Source organism: Rana temporaria, chromosome 8 (assembly GCF_905171775.1).
Source record: "Rana temporaria chromosome 8, aRanTem1.1, whole genome shotgun sequence".
Taxonomy (NCBI): domain Eukaryota; kingdom Metazoa; phylum Chordata; class Amphibia; order Anura; family Ranidae; genus Rana; species Rana temporaria.
Genome location: NC_053496.1, coordinates 145,633,788 through 145,654,325, shown reverse-complemented (window position 1 = coordinate 145,654,325; position 20,538 = coordinate 145,633,788). Strand labels below are relative to the sequence as shown.

Here is a 20,538-nt window from a genome sequence, read left to right as displayed (position 1 = left end):
ACCCTTTCCTTCCGGTCCCCACTAAGACGACTACAGGTGTGGACTGTGGCTCGCAGGCGACTGGTACACCCTCACCATTATTCCCCCTTCTGTCCGATTTGGGGCAATCCCTCCCTTCCTCACTTTAGAACAATTCCAGACCCGCAGTTGTGGGCTAGGTATGGGGTCACGGTTCTTCGGGATATTATTAGCTCGGGGGCGCTGATGTCCTTCCGGGATCTGGTTGTCAAGCATGGACTTCCGGGGCGGATGCTCTTTAGGTATTACCAAATGAGGCATGCGGCAGGGGCACAATTTCCGCAGACTATCGTACTAGAGGCCGACCCCATTGAGGGGCATCTAGCGCAGGAAACCCTTAAAAAAAAAAAAAAAAATCTCCACATTATACATGGCCCTTCTAGAGGTTGATTCTCCCAAGATATGTGCTCTCTGGGACAAGTGGCATTCAGACATCCCTGACCTTAACAAAGGGGAATGGGAGGACTGTTTCGAGGAGGGGGCAACGTTGTTGATCTCATCCAGGGACAGGCTGATACCAAATTCATGCATCCCCCTGAGACTATACCCAGATAGATCTCCTGACTGCCCCAGATGCCATTCCTCTGAGGGGACGTTCTTTCACAGGTTCTGGACCTGCCCGCGGGTGGGGGTGTATTGGGGCGAGGTCTTTGAATGTATTAATATGCGTCTTGCACTGTATCTGCCGATCTCACCTGAGTTGGCCCTGCTCGGGATCCATGATGATGACCAGCGCCGTAGATACACTAAGCTGCTTATCTCTGTTACTCTTCTATGCCAAAAAATTAATTCTTAGGAAGTGGTCCTCTTCCTCGCCTCCTACGGTGGCAGCATTGGACTCCTCTGTGAATGCATTGTTGCCAATGTATAAGCTGACTTATATTAATATAGGTTGCCCCCAGAAATTCGACAGAGTCTGGCTTCCCTGGACACAACAGTTTTAATCCTCGGTTTTTAAAGTATGTGGGATATTTTCTTTCTGTACCTTGGCCTGATCAGTGGGGGGTGGGTGTAAATGCTGCTGTGACTTGTATATAATTTTGGGTGAACGCTGACTGTTGTTCCTTGTATATGCTTAATTGGAGTGATGCTTCTGACTGAGCTGTATACTGATGTTTTGTTTCATGATGCCTTCTAAATAAAGACCAACCTTTTTGTTAAAAAAAAAAAATAAAAAAAAAAAAACAGGCCCGAGCTTACAAGAAAATGGCCGCCGTTCGTCCACAGTAAAGACAAGCGTGGCTACAAGAAAATGGACGCCGACTATCTCCAAGGTAAATTAAAATGGCAGCAGTACACCGACACCACCAGCCCCAGCCAGAACTAATGCCCCCCGGAAAGACCCCCAGCTCAGAGAACATGGAAAGGAGGGCGAGAGACCCCCTAGTCGACACCCCGCCCCCCCCCCCCCCAGGCATGCCCAGCTGTTTCATCCTGCCGAAAAATAAGGCACCCTACGTACCCGTCCCTGCATGGACTGCTAGAAGCATTCCTGACAGACCCATCACCTTAGCGGTACGGCGTGGCTGTCGGCCCTGGCACACTGAAACGGACAGCAATAACCCGGTCATATGTGTACCCGGAGCATGTAGCTCACCGGCCACCCCTGGAGCAACGCGGCATGTCGTGGCAGAAAAAAAAGGCGTAGAAAAGGGTCTGCACACACTCTATGGCTGAACTGGGGAGACTACAAAGATCTAGGATATCCAGCCTGTTACCCAGTTGGCAGTTGATGGTAGATCTCAGGAGATTATACATACATTAAATTATAATAAAAATATATATATATATATATATATATATATATATATATATATATATATATATATATATATATATATATATATATATATATATAAAAAAAAAAAGTCCTCCTATGCTAGGCAGAAAAAAAAACAAAAAAAAAAAAAACACTGTTCTGCTGCATGCAGTACTGTACAGTCTGAGGTTGTTTTAACACTTTAAAGTGGAGTTCTACCCTGTATTTTTTTTCCTAAAAACCCCCATTGAAATTTTTTTTTTTTTTTTTTTTTATACTCACCGAAAAGGGCTGTTGCTATGCGGAAATAGCTCTTCCTCCACCGCGGTCATCTTCTTCATCGTCCTCCGTCGCGGTGTCTTCTGGTGAATGGGGCACGCTGCCGCCCATTCACAAAGCGATGTGCGAGTCGTGCATGCGCAGTGAAGTTGCAAGGCTTCACTGCCTGTTTCCCTTAGTCAGGATGGAGGCGCCAGAACTGAGCGATAGCATCAGGGGCCCCATCATCGCTGGCGCTTTGGACAGGTTAAGTGTCCTTAGTAGCTGCGGACTTTAAAAAAAAAAAAAAAAAAAAAAAAAAAAGGGTGGAATCTCACTTTAACAAGTTTCTGCCTAGTCCTCTCCTGATAGAAGACCAATACCCTAATGTCAAGATTATGCTGCCGTGTCCGTCCACGAACGAAAGAGAAATACATTTCAAGGGTGCCTTGACTGGAAAAAGCTTGAGACACACCTATATAGGCATATAAAAAAGGTTCACTTTACCGCAAGACATGGAAAATCCTGTTAGATGGAGAAGGTTGTTAAACTTAAACTCACCAAGAAGGCTTGGCTTGCGCTCTCACTGATAACAGCATCAGGACTGTCAATAGGAGTCAGTCGGGTAAAATGGGCACCAAAATGGCTGGCATCATCCTCAGACAGCTAAAAAAAAAAAAAAAAAAAAAAAAAAAAAAAAAGAAGAGTAAAACACTGTAGTTGTAGACTACTGCTTAAAGCGGTGGTTCACCCTCCATAACAACATTTTAGCATAAAATTAGGCATAGTAGCGCGAGCTACAGTATGCCTGTATTTATTTTTTTAGCCCTGTACTCACTGTGCAATCGTATATTGAAGATTATGACTCCCGCGGGGAATGGGCGTTCCTATCCAGAGGGAAGGTGATTGACGGCCGGCTCTGGCACGTCACTCTCCCCGAAGACAGCCGGAGTAGGTCTCGGCTCTTCACGGCGCCTGCGCACAGACTATGCGCAGGCGCCGTGAAGAGCCAAGTCCTATTTCGGCTATTTCCGGAGAAGCGTGACGTGCCAGAGCCGGCCGTCAATCACCTTCCCTCTGGATAGGAACGCCCATTCCCCGCGGGGAGTCGGAATCTTCAATATACGATTGCACAGTGAGTACGGGGTTAAAAAAATAAATACAGGCATACTGTAGCTCGCGCTACTATGCCTAATTTTATGCTTTTTTTTTATAGGGTGAACCCCCGCTTTAAATATATATTGTTACAGAAACAAAATATGGTCTTATTAAAACAAAGGTGCCCAAAGTGAACTACATGTGTTCCTGCATTGACAGGGTCTTTTGTAAGCAGAACCTTTGCAGCAGACATGTCCGATGCCCTTCTACAGAAGCACAAATGGTCAAGGCTAAAGACTGTAAAACAGTGATTGGCCATGAAAACTTGAGTTCACCAAATGAGAAGTACATTGAGCTTACTTCCATTTCAAACTACAAGAGGTGTATCACTCACTATAAAGCTTAAAAACTGTCAGAGACCACTGGAACCCTGGTACATCCATGTACAATCCAAAATAAGTTCTCAGAAATGACGATGTCTTCAAAAGAAAAAAATTTGATTTATGATGCTTTTCACCACTTACCACAGTTGTCAGATCAATCAAAAATGAGCTGACTAATCACACCAAGTCCTTAAATTGTCCACTTCCACTACATAATCCAAACACTTACACCAAGTGAAGAAAAAGTATTCTTTAAGCCAAACACCGCTACCAATGATAGGACACCATTCTTGCGCCCACACCAATGACCGGCACTATTCCTCCTCCTACTGATCACAGGTGCCATGTAATTTTTTACTCCCACTGACCACCAAGATTGACGTATTTTCTACTCCCACTGGCCACAGTCAGGCCTCCTAAAATCTAAAGGACAGTAAACTGGCCCTTTGTTTAGAAAGTTTAGCAACCTACAGTGCAGAGAGGGGAGCTTCCACCGTAAAAGCGGTCCTTAATAGATCGCTTTAAAATCTGTCCAAGGAAGATTTTTCAAGTGGGTGTGCTATTCTGCATTATATGACAACTGTGAAACAACTGCAGTGGGTTTTGAACGTGGTGCTAGAAAAGCACATTTATCTATCAGGGGGCAATACTTGGTCTTGAAGGCAAGACCTCAACAGCTACTAAGCGGTGGCTCCCATCAAAGAGAAGCATTTAGGACAATTCAACTCCATTTAGTTCTAGCAGCAGACAAAAAATTGCCTGTACTGCGGCTGAAACACAGCGCCGCTAAACGTATGTAGCTAATGCTACTACATATATAGTACAGTGCACACATCATTTGTTAATGAAAACCCCTGTTAGTCTTACCGGAAACGGTATGTCCAGGACAGCCACTTGAGAGATGATTGGTTTCCACCCTCTACAGGAAACACAAATCAGATACAATTTAAAAGGCCCCTCCCTTTCCTCTGACCCTCAGTTGTTTAGAAGATCAAGCAAACCTCCACCAGTGCACTCGGCAAACCTCCACCAGTGCACTCGGCAGAGGAAAAAAAAAAACATAGAAACATAACAAAACACCACCACCAGGTGAAAGTAGAATAGGGTGGGAATATAGACGCTGTCCTTGAAGGTTCCTGGAAATACTGTTACCGGTAAGACCAACGGGGGTTTCCCGCCCCCCCCTCACCTTCCAGGACAGCTACTTGAGAGGATAAGCAAGATATTATACCTTAGGGTGGGACAACAGCTTGAAGCACCTTCCTACCAAAGGAAAGGTCCTGGCTGGAAAGCATCTGAACTCTAATGTTTGACAAATACATGAGAGGACCAGACGGCAGCTTTAGTAATTTCTTCCCATGATGCCCCCGCTCTTTCTGCCCATGATGTAGCCATGGATCTCATAGAATGAGCCCTAATTCTAGAAGGAGGGATACGACCTAATGCTTTGTAAGCTTCACAAATAGCTTCCCTAATCCATCTAGCAATAGAGCTTTTAGATGCTTTGGACCCCTTCATGGGGGCCACTGAACAATACTAACAGCTGGGAGGAACTCCTAAAACTACTAGATTGCTTTAAAAGAGATCTTCTGCTTTACCTAGAGTAGAGGTTCACCCTCAAACTGAACTTTGTGTCTATCATATCTGCAGCCCTAATAAATACATGCAGCGTTGTCATTTTTTTTTAAATATCTGTACCCTTACCTGTATCCAGCATGACTTCCGGGTCTTCTGCCCTGCGTGGAGTGGGCGTGTCGCTCCGGGGAGCTCTGCGCAATGTCTCCTGGGAGAGAGTGATGAGAATCCCAGGAGACGCGCTGTGCTGTAATCCCGCGATATCTCGCGGGTCACGTGACTCGTCAAGCGGGTCATGTGACTCGGCAAGCGGGTCATGTGACGTGGGCAGCTACGAATTCTCCATTTTAGGTATGGAGTATCCCCGGAAGGACATCCTGCTGGGCTTCACAGTGCCCACGAACAAGATAGAAACGTCCCATCTATGGATTTTTCTAAAATATCATTCGCGGCAGAAAACAATTCCTGGCGGCTAGAAGATTGGGACACATGACTTCCTTATTTACCAAGGTAAGAGCGGCAGAAGGATTAAAAAAAAAAAAAAAACACCCCCGCGGAACCCACGCTTTAAGTCTAAAAAAAATAAAATAATAAACCTTTCCTCCTCCACATTCTTGGGAGAGGTACAGAAACAAGGCAGGACTACTTCCTGGGACCTATAAAAGCAAGATCCTTTGGGCAAATAGAAAGGATCAGGCCTAATCACTACCCTGTCCTCTAGAATCCTCAGCAAGGGGACTCTACAGGAAAGAGAATGTAGATGAGAAATCTTACCTGAAGTAATAGCCAAAAGGATGGATATCTTTAAGGAAATTCATTTCAGGGAAGCTTCATGCAAAGGCTCAAAAGGAGCCCTTGTTAAAGCATTTAACACTAATACCAGATACCAAGGAGGCACCCGTTTGACGATCCTGGGAGCATGTCTAGATCTGGCTGGAAGGAACCTCTTCCACTAGTTTGTCTGAAAAACACAGACAGGGCCGCCACCTGAACCCCAAGGTTGCCAAGATGGACCTTTTTTTTTTTTGTACAAAGAAGTAAACCAAATATACAGGGACTGGAAAAAGAAAAGAATCCAACGGATTTCCTTTGCCAGGAAATAAATCACAATTTCCAATAGATTCTCCTTGTGACCAACTTGCAACTGTCCTGGAAAGTATAAAATAACTTTCTCTGAACACCCTCTCAACTGTAAGATGCGCCGCTCGGCCTCCAAACCGTCAAATGGAAGGTCTGAGGGCTTGGATGCAACACTATTCCCTGATGGAGTAGATCCTTCCGATCTGGTAGGGGCCAGGGAAGATCCACAGGAGAGGAAAACCAACTCCTCCTGGGCCACCAGTGAGAAAAATGCTGGCAGCTTTCTGTTGAGACTGGAGGTAAAAAACATCCACTGCAGGAAGACCCCATCTTAGCACAATCTCCCGACGCGTCTTGATGTAGCTCCCAACAGCTAAAACTGACGCTCACTCTGCTCAGATAGTCTGCCAGCGTATTCTCGGAACCCCTGATGTGGACTGCTCTTATTGAGGCAACATCGATTTCTGCCCAGGACAGAATCTGCTGTGACAGTGTTAGAAGTAGATCCAAACAAGTTCCCCCTTGCTTGTTCAGGTACGCCACTGTAGTGGCATGGTCTGAGAAAACCAATAGGTCTCTTGAATAGACCCTCTCTTGCCGAGTCAAGAGGGCTTTCCCTACAGCCAGCAGTTCTGAAATTTGAGGAGCAGCTTGCCTCCACTGGCAACCAAGCTCCCTGGGCCTGCCAGGGAGACTGCGCACCCCAGCCCCACAGACTGGCGTCTGTAGTAACTTTTACTGGAGCATGTTGCGCCCAGTTCCTCCCTCCCTGCAGGTGTTCCCGCTGCTCCCACCAGGAGAGATTGAAAAAATTCTTGGCAGCTGAACCAGCTGATCTAGAGAATCCTTCCTGCGATCCCAATGGCATAAGAGAAACGCCTGAAGGGGTCTGGAGTGTAATTGGGCCCAGGGCACCCCTGGGATGGCTGCAGTCATTAATCTTAACTGCATGATCCGCCCAAAGAGAGGTTTGTGGGAGCAATTTGAAGGCCTGCACAGAGAGAAGTTTTAAAATTTTCTCCTCAGAAGATTTCCCTTCCAGAGCAACAGAGTCTATTAGATAACCCAGAAAAAGTATGCTCTGGGAGGACACCAGAAAAGACTTCTATTGGTCGACTTTCTACCCCAGATTCTGAAAGGTCCGCAAGACCAACTGCAGATCCCGGATAAGGGACTCTGTCTCGGGCAAAGATCAGAAAATCGTCTAGACAGGGGACGATCGATACACTTAGTATCCAAAAAAAAAAGGACCATGACTTCGGCCATGATTTTTGTAAACATTCTGGGTGCTGCCGAGAGACCGAAAGGAAGGGCATTGAACTGCCATTGACTCGGCCTGTTGTCCATGAGAATCGCAAATCTTCGGTGGCCCTGGCAGATTGAAACATGAAGATAAGAGTCTTGAAGTTCCAGGGAAACCATCCGGAAACATCTGTAGAGAATATATTGTTCAGGATGCTTAAATTGATGACCATCCGGAAGCCACCAGCGGCTTTTTGAACCAAAAAGAAGACGTGGGAATAAAATCCCTGGAATTTTTGATTTTCTGGAACAGGAGAGAAGACCCCCTCAGTTTCCCACAGGGAAACTAGATTCAGCATAGCTTGCCGTCTCTTGGTTTCTCGGCAGATGAGTAACAAAAAAAAAAAAAAAAAAAAAATCATATTCCAACCGGTAACCCCTTTCCAATGTTTGAAGAATAAAGGAATTGTCAGAAATTTCTGCCCATTCTTCAAAGAATGGGACAACCTTCCCCCTACCCCTATTCTGGCGTCACTGAGGATTTTTGGAAGGGGCTGAAGGAGCAAAGAGAGTCCCCTTCTTTTACTTATCTTTGTTAAAAGAGAACTTTTTCTTCGCCTTTTGGGTTCTAAAATTAACCTTGTTCTGGAAACCGCGAAAAGGCTTCTTATTCTCTGGCTTATTCCTTTGAGAAGAAGGGAACCTGTTTACTCTTCTCAGAGGAACGAGCTAGGACCTCCACCAAAGAGGAACCGAATAGGAGCTTGCCTTTAAAAGGGAATGCCACAGAGTTTGTTCTTGAAAGCAAGGTCCCACTCCCGAGATTTAAGCCAGACCGCTCTCCTGGCTGAATTAATGAGAGCAACAACTTTCAGAGAGGCTGCAGCTGTATCAGCCAAGACAACCACTGATTTGGCAAAAAGGGACAGGTCTGACCTTTTAGAAACCTGCGACATAGGGGCATCTAGCTTAGGACATTTAAAGAAAGTCTCCTCAATTTCAGATTGAAAGGGAAATTTTCTTTTGTGCCCTTTAGACTGGAACAACCCCCTTTTAGGTTCCTCCCATTCTGAAAGAATTATAACCTTAAAGAAGTTGTAAAGGAAAATTTTTGTTTTGCTGAAATTACTGTTTACAGGGTATAGAGACATAATAGTTAACTGATTCCTTTTAAAAATGATTAAAAATAGATACAAATCAATTATATACAGTAATGTACCTGTAGTTTCAGTTTCGTTTATGCATCTAGTTTCATGCTTCTGTGAAGTACAGACACACAGAGCCAATAGAGGGCAGTGATGGTTTGTAAAACAAAAGTGATTGGTTCTGAGGGGTTTAAGACACACAGTAATCACACCTCCTTGATTAGTGCCACAGAGAGAAAGCTCCCATGACTTTTTTCATCAGGAAACAGACTGTTCAGAACAGAGAAGGATTACAGCAACATCATAGCAAAAACGAACAATGAGGACATGAAAACAGGACTGCAGTAAGGTAAAGGAAGCTATTTAGCTAAAAAAAAAAAAAGTTTTCCTTTAGTGACCCTTTAAGTGACTGGTGTACCAGGAAAGTTCTTGATTTCCGCCTCTGAAGACCCCTATACATTGTATCCTGCACAGATTGGATTTGCTGTGGCATCTCAATCTGTTCCGAGGTATATAGATTTAACAAAAGTTAATCAATATGGGGGCGTGGCCTGTAACAGCATGGAGTAGGACGTGTGTACTCTAGGCTCCGTCCAGTACTTCTATTAACTATTAATCCTCAGCTGATTATCCTCCCATTAAAGTCGACTACCTACCTGAGGACCCTCCATATACCTACACGCGGTCAGAGGCCATCTTGGTCCTCCCAATTGCAGATCCGGCGCTGGGCCCTGTCCTTAAATGCTTCAAGCCTGGGGTCCTCCCACACACCCTGCCTGACCATCTCAGACATCCGGCTGCCCAAATGGAGCAGCGATCCTCCTGAACGGCAGCCCCGTCTAGTAAAGTCTGTGGCTTCGGCCTACACGTGGAGATCCGCGGCCATCTTGGTCCTCCCAGTTCCGGATCCAGCGCTGGGCCCCGTTCTTGTTTTGGGCCTGAAGTCCTTCCTCACACCCTGCCATCGGCCCGAACGGAGTGGCGACCCTCTCGCACGGCAGAGACCTCTGCACCAGGGATTTTCCACGCAGGCAACACACCACAACGGAAGAGTCCTGCTGACGTAGTTACAGTAACAGTTCTTTTTTTTTTTTTTTTTTCTACAGTAACAGTTCTAGATCTGAAACTGCAGGCACTGCTACAGGATCTGACACGCAACATAACTAAAGAAGTTGGAAAGCTCGCTCAGGAGCTCATCGACCAGCTTGGAGAGCGCATGGCCACTTTGGAGACTAAAGTCGATGAGACTGTACAATACATGCATGCTTTGGAGGACGAAAATGCCTATCTTAAACAGTCTCCAAAATTCAACTTCAGCAAGATTTGGAGAATAGAGAACGTTGTTCCAACGTAAGGATACGCGGAGTCCCTGAAAGGGTTAATAAAAAGCTACGGGTATATATACTAGATCTTTTTGTCATGTTGGCTCCTCACATACCCAATATAGATTGGCGCCTAGATAGGGCCCATAGATCCCTGGCCCCCAAACCCCCTCCGGGATCCAATCCGAGAGACATAATAGTTTTCACTATTATGACAGCAAAGAAGCCTTAACAACAGCTACACGGAACAAGAATCGTATTGATTTCAAGGGCGCTAAAATCCAGATCTTTAGTGATCTTTCTCCTATTACCCTGGCTAAAAGACGCAACCGTTGCCCAATTACAGCACACCTCCAACAACATTAAGTTCCCTACAGATGGGGATTCCCATTCCGGCTCTCAGCTTCCAAAGATGGCACACAATACTCCATCAGAGATCTTCACAAATGCGAAAATTTCATTTGCAACTTGGGCTTACCACCTGAGGAAAAACTTCAGCTCCCCCCGCCTGCTCTGGTCACCAAGCCCCTTTAGGCCCCCGCTGCTATTTAGACCCCAGTACATCGAAGACAACAGAAGGCTTTCTCTACACCGCAACACTCCAATTTGCCTAGACCCCCCACCTGAAGTCCAAGACTTCCATGATTTACATCTCCTTGTTTCTTTGATGCCTAGGACCTAGACTGTCTTCAGGTATCTGCAGGGAGTGTTCTCCCCCTAAATCCACACCCATATATCCCTTCCTTTTTTCTCTTTTTTATCCCCCCCCCCCCCAACCCCATTAAGCTCCGTTACGAATATCTGCCCATGTTCCACACGTATCTGAAGTCTACTGTTCTCTTGCTAGCCCCTATTACAGTTCCAGTTTGAGGTTGTTCTGCACATTGTTAACCGTCAATACGTCCGAGGATAATACCTCCCTACAGGAGCGGGCCACAGCTCGCCGTCCTTGTTGACCGTCATGTTCCTCTTTACGTCCAAGGTGTTCCACCTTGGTAACCTGAATGACTTTTTTCCCCTTCAGGCTTTCAAAACATGCGTTTTATTTAATTTTTTGTATGTATCCTATTCTCCTCATACTTTTTTGCTAAACCATTTGAATTTTTATCAGGTCCTTTTTTTACCTGTTCTTTTATTCTATCACAGGTTGTGAACTCCTCATTAGGGTTGAGAGAACCCGAACTGTAAAGTTCGGGTTCGGTACGGACTTTGGGTTTTTCCCGAACCCGGACCCGAACAATTGGAAAAAGTTTGGGTCCGGGATCGGAGTTCGGGGAAAAAAAATGCGGAGGTCCCCGCATAATTCAATACCCTTTAGGTCTGGTATGGATATTAACGGGAACCCCGCCGTCAATTAAAAAAAAAAAAAAAAAAAAGGAAGGACGTGCAGTTCCCCCTAAATATCCATAACCAGACCCGTTATCCGAGCACGTTGACCTGGCTGGCCACAGAAAAGAGGGGGGGGACAGAGTGCGGCCCCCCCTCTCCTGAACCGCACCAGGCCACATGCCCTCAACATGGGGAGGATGTCCCCATGTTGATGGGGACAAGGGTCTCATCCCCACAACCCTTGCCTGGTGGTTGTATGCGGGCGGGAGGCTTATCAGAATCTGGAAGACCCCTTTAACAAAGGGGACACCCAGATCCTGACCCCCCCCGTGTGAAATGGTAATGGAGTACACTGTACCCCTACCATTTCACAAAGTGTAAAGTCTTGTAAAAAACACACACACCCCCCACACCGTAGAATAAAGTCCTTTATTAATAATAAAAAAAAAAACTCCAGCGGTGATAATCCACTCGTTCCCGGCTTCCTGCTTCAAAGTTGTCCTGATCCTGCGACGGCTGCGGGTGATCTCCAGCGATGAGAAGATCCAGCGACGGGTGATCTCCGCTCCAGCGATGAGAAGATCCATTCATCCGGAGCGCAGCATCCCCAACCTCCTCTCCCTGCTGGACACAGCCCAGCGAATGACGCGCTGAAGCTGTGACATTACTTATATAGAGGAGGCAGGGCCACCTGTCACGTGACCCCGCACCCTCTGACGTACCCTCCGCTACGTCACTGGGGAAGCCCAGGAAGAGGGAAGCCGGGGCTTACCCAGTGACGTAGCAGAGGGTACGTCAGAGGGTGCGGGGTCACGTGACGGGTGGCCCTGCCTCCTCTATATAAGTAATGTCACAGCTCCAGCGCGTCATTCACTGGGCTGTGTCCAGCGATGAGAGGTCGGCGATGCTGCGCTCCGGATGGATGGATCTTCTCATCGCTGGAGATCACCCGTCGCTTGATCTTCTCATCACTGGAGATCACCCGCAGCCGTCGCAGGATCAGGACAACGTTGAAGCAGGAAGCTGGGAACGAGTGGATTATCACTGCTGGAGTTTTTTTTTTTTTTTATTAATAAAGGACTTTATTCTACGGTGTGTGTTTTTTTTTTTTACAAGACTTTACACTTCCTTCGTGAAATGGTAGGGGTACAGTGTACCCCCATTACCATTTCACACAGGGGGGGGGGGGTCAGGATCTGGGGGTCCCCTTTGTTAAAGGGGTCTTCCAGATTCTGATAAGCCTCCCGCATACAACCACCGGGCAAGGGTTGTGGGGATGAGACCCTTGTCCCCATCAACATGGGGACATCCTCCCCATGTTGAGGGCATGTGGCCTGGTGCGGTTCAGGAGAGGGGAGGGGGGGCCGCACTCTGTGTCCCCCCCTCTTTTCTGCGGCCGGCCAGGTCAACGTGCTCGGATAACGGGTGGTTATGGATATTCAGGGGGAACCGCACGTAATTTTTTGTTTTAAATTGACGGCGGTGTTCCCCTTAATATCCATACCAGACCTAAAGGGTCTGGTTATTGAATTTGCAGGGACCTCCGCGCATTTTTTCCCCCTAAAAGTCCGTGTCCCATTGACTACAATGGGGTTCGGGTTCCCGAGCTTTTTTTTTTTTTAAGTTTGGGTTCGGACCCGAACATCCAGGTGTCCACTCAACTCTTCAGCATTTCTGAGCAATAACACAATGTATGATGTGTTTAGATTTCTTTCAGATTTCCTTGGGTTGGTCTATCATCTACCTATGAGTCGTGTTAAACTGTCTTCTGCCTCTTCCCCCTTGTATGCAATATGGCTTTAACCACTTCCCTACCGCCTCATTGTGAAATGACGGCGGCAGGGACCCCTTCTCGATCCGGGTGGACGTCATATGACGTCCTGCGTTCCCGGCGATCTAGGGGACGCGCGTGACCCGGCGCGGGTGCCCGCGATTGCCGCCGGGTGCCCGCGATTGTCGGTAATCACGGCAGGAGTGTGGATGTGTGTGTGTGTAAACACACAGATCCACCTCCTGTCAGCGGTGAGGAGACCAATGTGTGTTCCCAGTACAGAGGAACACACATCGGTCTCCTCCCCTTGAGTCCCCTCCCCCCTACAGTTATAACACATCTTAGGACACATATTAACCCCTTCCTTGCCCCCTAGTAGTTAACCCCTTCCCTGCCAGTCACATTTACACAGTAATCAATGCATATTTATAGCATTAATCGCTGTATAAATGTGAATGGGCCCAAAAACGTGTCAAAAGTGTCCGATGTGTTCGCCGCAATGTCACGGTGACAGAAAAAAAAAAAAAAAAAAAAAAAAAGGCAAATCGCCGCCAATACTAGTAAAAAAATTAAGAAAATAAAAATGCCATAAATCTATCACCTATTTTGTAGACGCTATAACTTTTGCGCAAACCAATCAATATATGATTATTGCGATTTTTTTTACCAAAAATATGTAGAATACGTATCGGCCTAAACTGAGGAAAATTTTTTTTTTTTTTTTTTTTAAATTGTGATATTTATTAAATTAAAAGTAAAAAAAAGTGTTTTTTTTTAAATTGTCGCTCTTCTTTTGTTTATAGCGCAAAAAATAAAAACCGCAGAGATGATCAAATGCCACCAAAAGAAAGCTCTATTTGTGGGAACAAAATGATAAAAAAAATTGTTTGGGTACAGTGTAGCACGACCGCGCAATTGTCATTCAAAGTGCGACAGTGCTGAAAGCTGAAAATTGGCTTGGGCAGGAAGGTGCGTAAGTGCCGGTATGGAAGCGGTTAAAGATATTTTCTTGTAATGTCAAGGGCTTGAATTCCTTACGAAAACGCTGGCTAGCCTTAAAGGAATTAAAATCCTCTGGAGCTGATGGTTCAGGAGACGCATTTCCGCCCTGGGGGTTCCTTTAAATTTGCATCTAGCATCAGATCCGTCTGGGAAGGCTGGAGTGGCCATATTGATTAAGCGTTCATGCCCCATACGGATTCTTGCTTCGACTCTAGACCCCCGGGATCTGCATGTCCTCCTGAGCTGTTACCACCTGAACACCTCCTTTACCTTAGCTAATATTTATGCGCCCAACACGGGTCAGATTGGTTTTCTCACCGACGTTCTTGATCGGTTGCGATCCTTCTCTCAACCTTTCGCGATCATAGGTGGGTATTTCAATATGTGTATGTCTCCTGGTAGAGATAGACGTGTTCCATTTCACCAGACCCCATCTCTTCAGGTTCTTAAATTATCCACCTCCTTCCGTAAATTGATCCGATCCCATAATCTTTTTGACGCATGGAGAGTAAAGCACCCTACTCAATGTCAATATACTTTTTTCTCACCACGACATAAACTGTATTACTCGCCTAGACCATTTTCTGGTATCCGCCCCTTTTTTTAACCTAACAGTCTCCTCTGACCTAGATCCTATAACGTGGCCCGATCATGCCCCCATTACCTTGAGCTTGGCGCTTCAAGCTGCATCACCTAAGACTCATCATTGGAGGCTCAATGAGTCTCTTGAGACATGCTGAAACCAAGGATAGGCTTCTCCGAAATTTGGAGTTTTTTTTTTTTTAAGATCTACTGTATGGGAAGCTCATAAAGCTTGTTTTAGGGGCAAGTGCATCTCAGCTGGCCTGAAACAAGACTCTTAAGCTGAGGTCGGAGCTGGTGGCCGGCTGCGGACATCGGAGACAGTTACTCTACTCTCCTATGGTGGGTCACCTGCGTAAGGTGATTGCTATCCGTAATAGCATTAAATCGGTGAATACGAACACATTTTCAAAGTCCATACTGTGGTCTAAGCAAAAGTTTTATGAGAACGCAGACAAGCCACATAGGATGCTAGTCCATAAGCTTAAACCCCGGCCTTTTCGAAACATCCCTGATCATATAGTACAGCCAGATAGATCGCCTACATATTGTCCCCAGACAATGTCCGGAGTTTTTGGAGAGTATTACAATAAAAACTTTACAACTGCCTGAGCACTGACCCAGTTCTCACAAGACAGACTAGATGCCTTCTTGTCATCTGTACATCTCCCTAGATTGTCACTAGATCAACGAGCCTCATTGAATCAACCCATTTCCCTTGAGGAGCTAACTGAAGTAATTAAAACACCTCCCCTCACATAAAGCCCAGAGTCCAGACGGTCTTCCTTATTCCTATTATAAGACATTTTTACTGACCACCAACTCCGCATATGTTAGCCCTGTTCACTTCGCTACTTCAGGGCACCTTGCACGCTTTAACCGTTATCCCTAAACCGGGAAAAGATCCATCCCTTCCCGATAATTATCGTCCCATCGCCCTATTAAAATTCGGACTACAAAATTTTCACCAAGATTTTAGCGAATAGACTCTTTACTTCTACCAGCTCTAATTCAGAGACCAAGTTGGATTCATCCCTATGAAACATGCAGGTGACAACACGCGGCGCACAATTGACCTTATATATCTACCTACTAAAACTAAAAATCCTGCTTTGATTCTTAGTTAGGACGCCCAAACAGCTTTCGTTTGCCTTAGTTGGCCATTCTCGTTTGCAATCCTAACCCATTACGGATTCTCAGGCCCCTTTGTCCAAGCTCTCCGAGCCTTGTATTTGAACCCCACATCGCAAGTACAACTTTCCTCACGCCCATTTTCTCTTAGCAATAGTACGAGACAGGTTTGTCCATTATAGCCGCTGCTCTTTATTCTTAGTACCCACACTCCTCCTTGCTACACCTATAATACATTTTATCTTTCTTTGGATCCTTTTCAGGATTTAAAATTAATGCTGCTAAAACAGAAGCACTACCCATAAACATTTCCTCGTCTCTCCTGTCCTCCCTCCAAAGCCAGTATAACTACAATTGGTGTTCTCAGTCACTTAAATATTTAGAGGTTCAGCTCACTGCCTCTTATGACACTCTATATTGGGTCAACTTTCCTCCCCTGTTTTTGGAAATTAACCGTTTACTGACTCAGTGGAGCACCCTCCCCCTAACCCTGTTGGGGAGAATTAGTGTTCTAAAAATGTCTATCCTCCCTAAATTGTTATATCTGTTTGAAACATTGCCAGTAGCGGTCCCAATGACACAGCTAAAAACCCTTCAGAGAAAAAAAAAAAAAAAAGAAAAAAAGAGAGAGAAGAGAAAAAGAGAAGAGAAAAAGAGAAGAGAAAGAGAGAGAGAAAGAAAGAGAGAGAATACCGTATTTAATCGGGGTATAGTGCGCTCCCGCGTATAGCGCGCACCCCTAAAGTTGCCCCGAATTCCTGTGGAAAAAAGTTTTTTTGTACTTCCAGTTTTGGTGTCTTGCGCGGCGTCAGTCTGCGGCTTCGGGTGTCCTCTTCGTCGGGTCCGGCGTCCTCCCCGCGCCGAGTTTGAATACTGCGCCAACATATACAGAGCGCAGTACACTCGTGTATTGTCGGGCAGGCTCGGCTACTCTCGCGCTGATGTCCTATACGTCAGCGCGAGAGGACCCGAGACTGCCCGACAATACACGAGTGTACTGCGCTCGGTATATGTCGGCGCAGTATTCAAACTCGGCGCGGGAAAGCGGGTATCGGCGTATACCGCGCACCCACGATTTTGCCCTGATTTTCAGGGCAAAAAAGTGTGCGGTATACGCCGATAAATACGGTGTATAATATATATATATATATATATATATATATATATATATATATATATATATATATATATATATATATATATATATATATATATATATATATATATATATATATATATATATATAATCTTTAGGTAAATTCTCCCAAAATTTGATTTGTTCCCGGAGGCAAATGCTTTAGCCCCTGCTTTACCTGTTGATTGATGACCTGACATATACCGACTGCTGCTACAGCGGGTTGGGTAACTGAACCAGCCAAGAGAAATGAGGATTTTAGTAAAGATTGCAATTTCTTTTCAGAAGGATCTTTAAAACACCTGTGCATTATCCACCGGACAAGTCAGGTTCTTATTTATACAAGAAATATCTGCGTCTACAGAGGGCAGGCTCCATTTCTTGGAAAACTCCTCCTCCATTGGATAAAGAATATCATTCTTAGGAGGTGAGAAACGCTTGTTTGGGTTTTGCCAGTCTGCGTACATTAGTCCCTCTAGTAACGGGTGAGCCGGATAAGAGCTTGCACCCTGCTGGGCTTTTAATGAACCCTGGGAGGAGACAGGTGATTCAGTTAACTCCGAAGAGGGCAACTTAAATGCGGAACGCACTATTCCAGCATAACATTGCACCTGCAACTTCAGTATCTGGGACGCAGAGAAAGGTTCCTCCGATATCCCTGAAGCATCCGACTCCTCATCCTCTGCAGGTGAAGCAACATCCTCAGATTTTTCTGAAAGGAGGTCTACCACAGAAGGAGATCGGTCTTGCTTTTTTTTGAGGACTTTGGAGCGATTAACATAGCGATTCTCCCTTCTGAATTATCTAGGGCTACTGCTAAAATGTCTTCAGTGACATACGCAGGCCCAGGCCTCACTGGGGAAGCCGATATTCCTGATAGCGGCATTGGCTCATCCTGTACAGGTGCGTCAGCCAATACCAGTGAGGAAGGTACTGAGCCAGCATTGCTAGAGCCTTCTGTCTCAAGTGGCTTCTTTTTTGTCCTGGTCATATTGCTTAAGCAAAGCCAAGGTACTCCAAAGCACATACTACTGTGCTTAGTTTAGCCATCTATATAAAGTATGCAACTTCAAAACACAGTTTCAATTCACAAGGGAGTGTCTCTCTTGGTAGTGCACCAGCCCAACCACATGGGGTCTTACGTGTTCCCTGTAATGCGGCTATCCAAAAGTCCGCGTGCGCGCGCCAGTGGACCTTCCACCCACCCCCCCGCAGATAAAGTGCGCAAGCTGGCAATGGCAGCGGTCACAGGGGTGAGAGAAAAAAAAAAACACCTGTTCTCATTCCCCGTCTTATGGCCTCTTTTGAGCACTGACCGGTTTGTCCAGTTTGGCTTTGCGAGGGGAGGAAGGGAGACGCTGAAGCAGGCTCTGCAGCTGGAGAGAAAAGTGTGCTTGTCTTGGTAGACTGACACTACACAGAGCAGGTGATTTTAAAACTCTGTACTCCCCAGTGGCGGCTTTGAGAAGACACTCAGAAGAAAAAAAAAAAAAAAAAAAATTAGGAAAGGTCCCTATTTTAATTTAGGACCTGACCTCTTACCTTAGCCACGCCGCAGGTTTTTCTGCTTAAAGCGGGGGTTCACCCGTACATAACACTTTTTACCCTTAGCTTCATGCTCATTTTGTCTAGGGGAATCGGGTAGTTGTTTTAAAATATGAGCTGTACTTACCGTTTACGAGATGCATCTTCTCCGCCGCTTCCGTGTATGGGCTGCGGGACTGGGCGTTCCTATTTTGATTGACAGTCTTCCGAGAGGCTTCCGACGGTCGCATCCATCGCGTCACGATTTTCCAAAAGAAGCCGAACGTCGGTGCGCATGCGCAGTATAGAGCCGCACCGACGTTCGGCTTCTTTCGGCTACTAGTGACGCGATGGATGCGACCGTCGGAAGCCTCTCGGAAGACTGTCAATCAAGAAGGAACGCCCGCTCCCGAAAACCCATACCCGGAAGCGACGGAGAAGATGCATCTCGAAGACGGTAAGTACAGCTCATATTTTAAAACAACTAGCCGATTCCCCTAGACAAAATGAGCATCCATCTAAGGGGAAAAATTGTTTTATGGGTGAACTCCCACTTTAAATCAGACAGCACCAATCTTCACCCCTCACGGCGTGATTTGTGTGCCAACCTTTAGGGATATGGGTTCCTATTTAAAGCATACCTCTCCCCTGGGCCTTGTAAAAGACTCTTACCAGGACTTTTAGCGAAGTAGTGAAAGTGCTGGATCCAAGAGCCCAGTCCCTGGCAGACAGACATTACAGGTGATGCCTCATGCATGAGGCCCGGATCCCATCCAGTTTTGGCTTAATCTTTTAGGCGTCTCGGATGGGTCCGGAAGCATAGCTATTTTTACCCCCAGAGGGTGTCCTTGGTAGAGCTTTCCTTTTAGCATCCTATCGCATCCAACACCTTTAGACACTGGCAGAAAAACTGAGGTACTTCCCTGATGGGAGGGGGTTATATAGAGGGGAAATGTCTTCAATTGGTTGTGTCAGTGTCCAATCACAGCTGGTGACCCTTAACCCATTATGTAATGGCTCTGTGTCCCGTGGTGTACGATAAAAAAAAAGGTCCCCTGCTGTATAAATCACAGACAAGGGCTTACTTTGGGGGCAGTATGGAAACTGGAGGCTGCCGCTGGTTCAATTCGAGAGGGTGCTCCATCCTCAGGCCTGTCCAAGCTCCATGTGATGAGTGGAGATCAGCCGGAGAACAATGCTGCTGTCCCAGGCAGCGTGTCCTCAGTGTACAACGCAGTGTTCTTTATCCACACAACGCCGGAAAGTGCGTTACATGACTTCCGGTGTCGATCCACGCCATCGGAAGTCCTCCAATGCCATTTTGGTACACCTCGGTGAACCCGAGGAGGACAAGGCTTCCACCAGGCAGCTGGGGAAAAAAACCTAAAGGAAGTTGCCACCAATTCCACTAGGTAAGCAAGTACCTCCAAAATAGGGAACCCTTCTGGCAGAAAAAACAGGGACTAATACACCCAGGACTTGGCCACAACCAGTACTGGATGATGCCAGGGAAGTGGGGGTCCGCCAACCACAGTTACCAGACCTAGGAAAAACAAAAACGTGTCGTGCTCCTGTAGCGTCTGGAAGCACAAAACTGAGGGTCAGAGGAAAGGGAGGGGCCTTTTAAATTGTATCGGATTTGCGTTTCCTGTAGATGGCAGAGCCAATCATCTCTCAAGTAGCTGTCCTGGAAGGCGAGGGGAGAAAATCGTTTGGGTTAACTTGGCCCAAACAATTTACAGTCAAGGTAAATCTGGAATTCTATGTTTAGTCCAGTGCCTCACACTCGTTTCTACCTGCATTGGGCAAGCATGGCAGCTATAAAGAGGGTCAATTCAGGAGCCATTTCCCTTTCTTTACATATATAGGCAACTAGTAAAAACATTTTTTTCTAATGGAGGGGCTAAAATGGAAATGGAAGCATCAAGAAAGGAAGAGAACTGAATAGATTTAAAAAGGAGAAACATTTTGAATTCCGGGCAATAGGAAACTGATTATTCAACGCTTCTCCGGTTTGTCTGTTCACTTACAGTATGTACTCACCAGGTAGGGTTTGTATGGTGGCTCAATTCTACAATGCAGCAGGTCATCCCACTGAATGTGTCTGAAAAAACGGTGCTTCTGCAATTCAGAATGAACAGGAAATTGGGTCAGCAAAAATGAAAGATAGATAGACTTGGCAGC

General features: G+C 46.0%; 1 protein-coding gene across 2 annotated transcripts in view; it reads right to left on the bottom strand.

Moving 5' to 3' along the window:
• Window positions 1–20,538, bottom strand: part of RPS6KB2 (ribosomal protein S6 kinase B2) — a 92,876-nt gene that overhangs the window by 15,722 nt on the left and 56,616 nt on the right. For both annotated transcript variants that reach the window (XM_040320833.1, XM_040320834.1), the window contains exons 12-13: window positions 20,398–20,475; window positions 2,597–2,701 (exon numbers count right to left, since the gene is read on the bottom strand). In XM_040320833.1, the coding sequence (XP_040176767.1) occupies window positions 2,597–2,701; window positions 20,398–20,475 (183 nt within the window). The remainder of the gene's footprint in view (window positions 1–2,596; window positions 2,702–20,397; window positions 20,476–20,538) is intronic.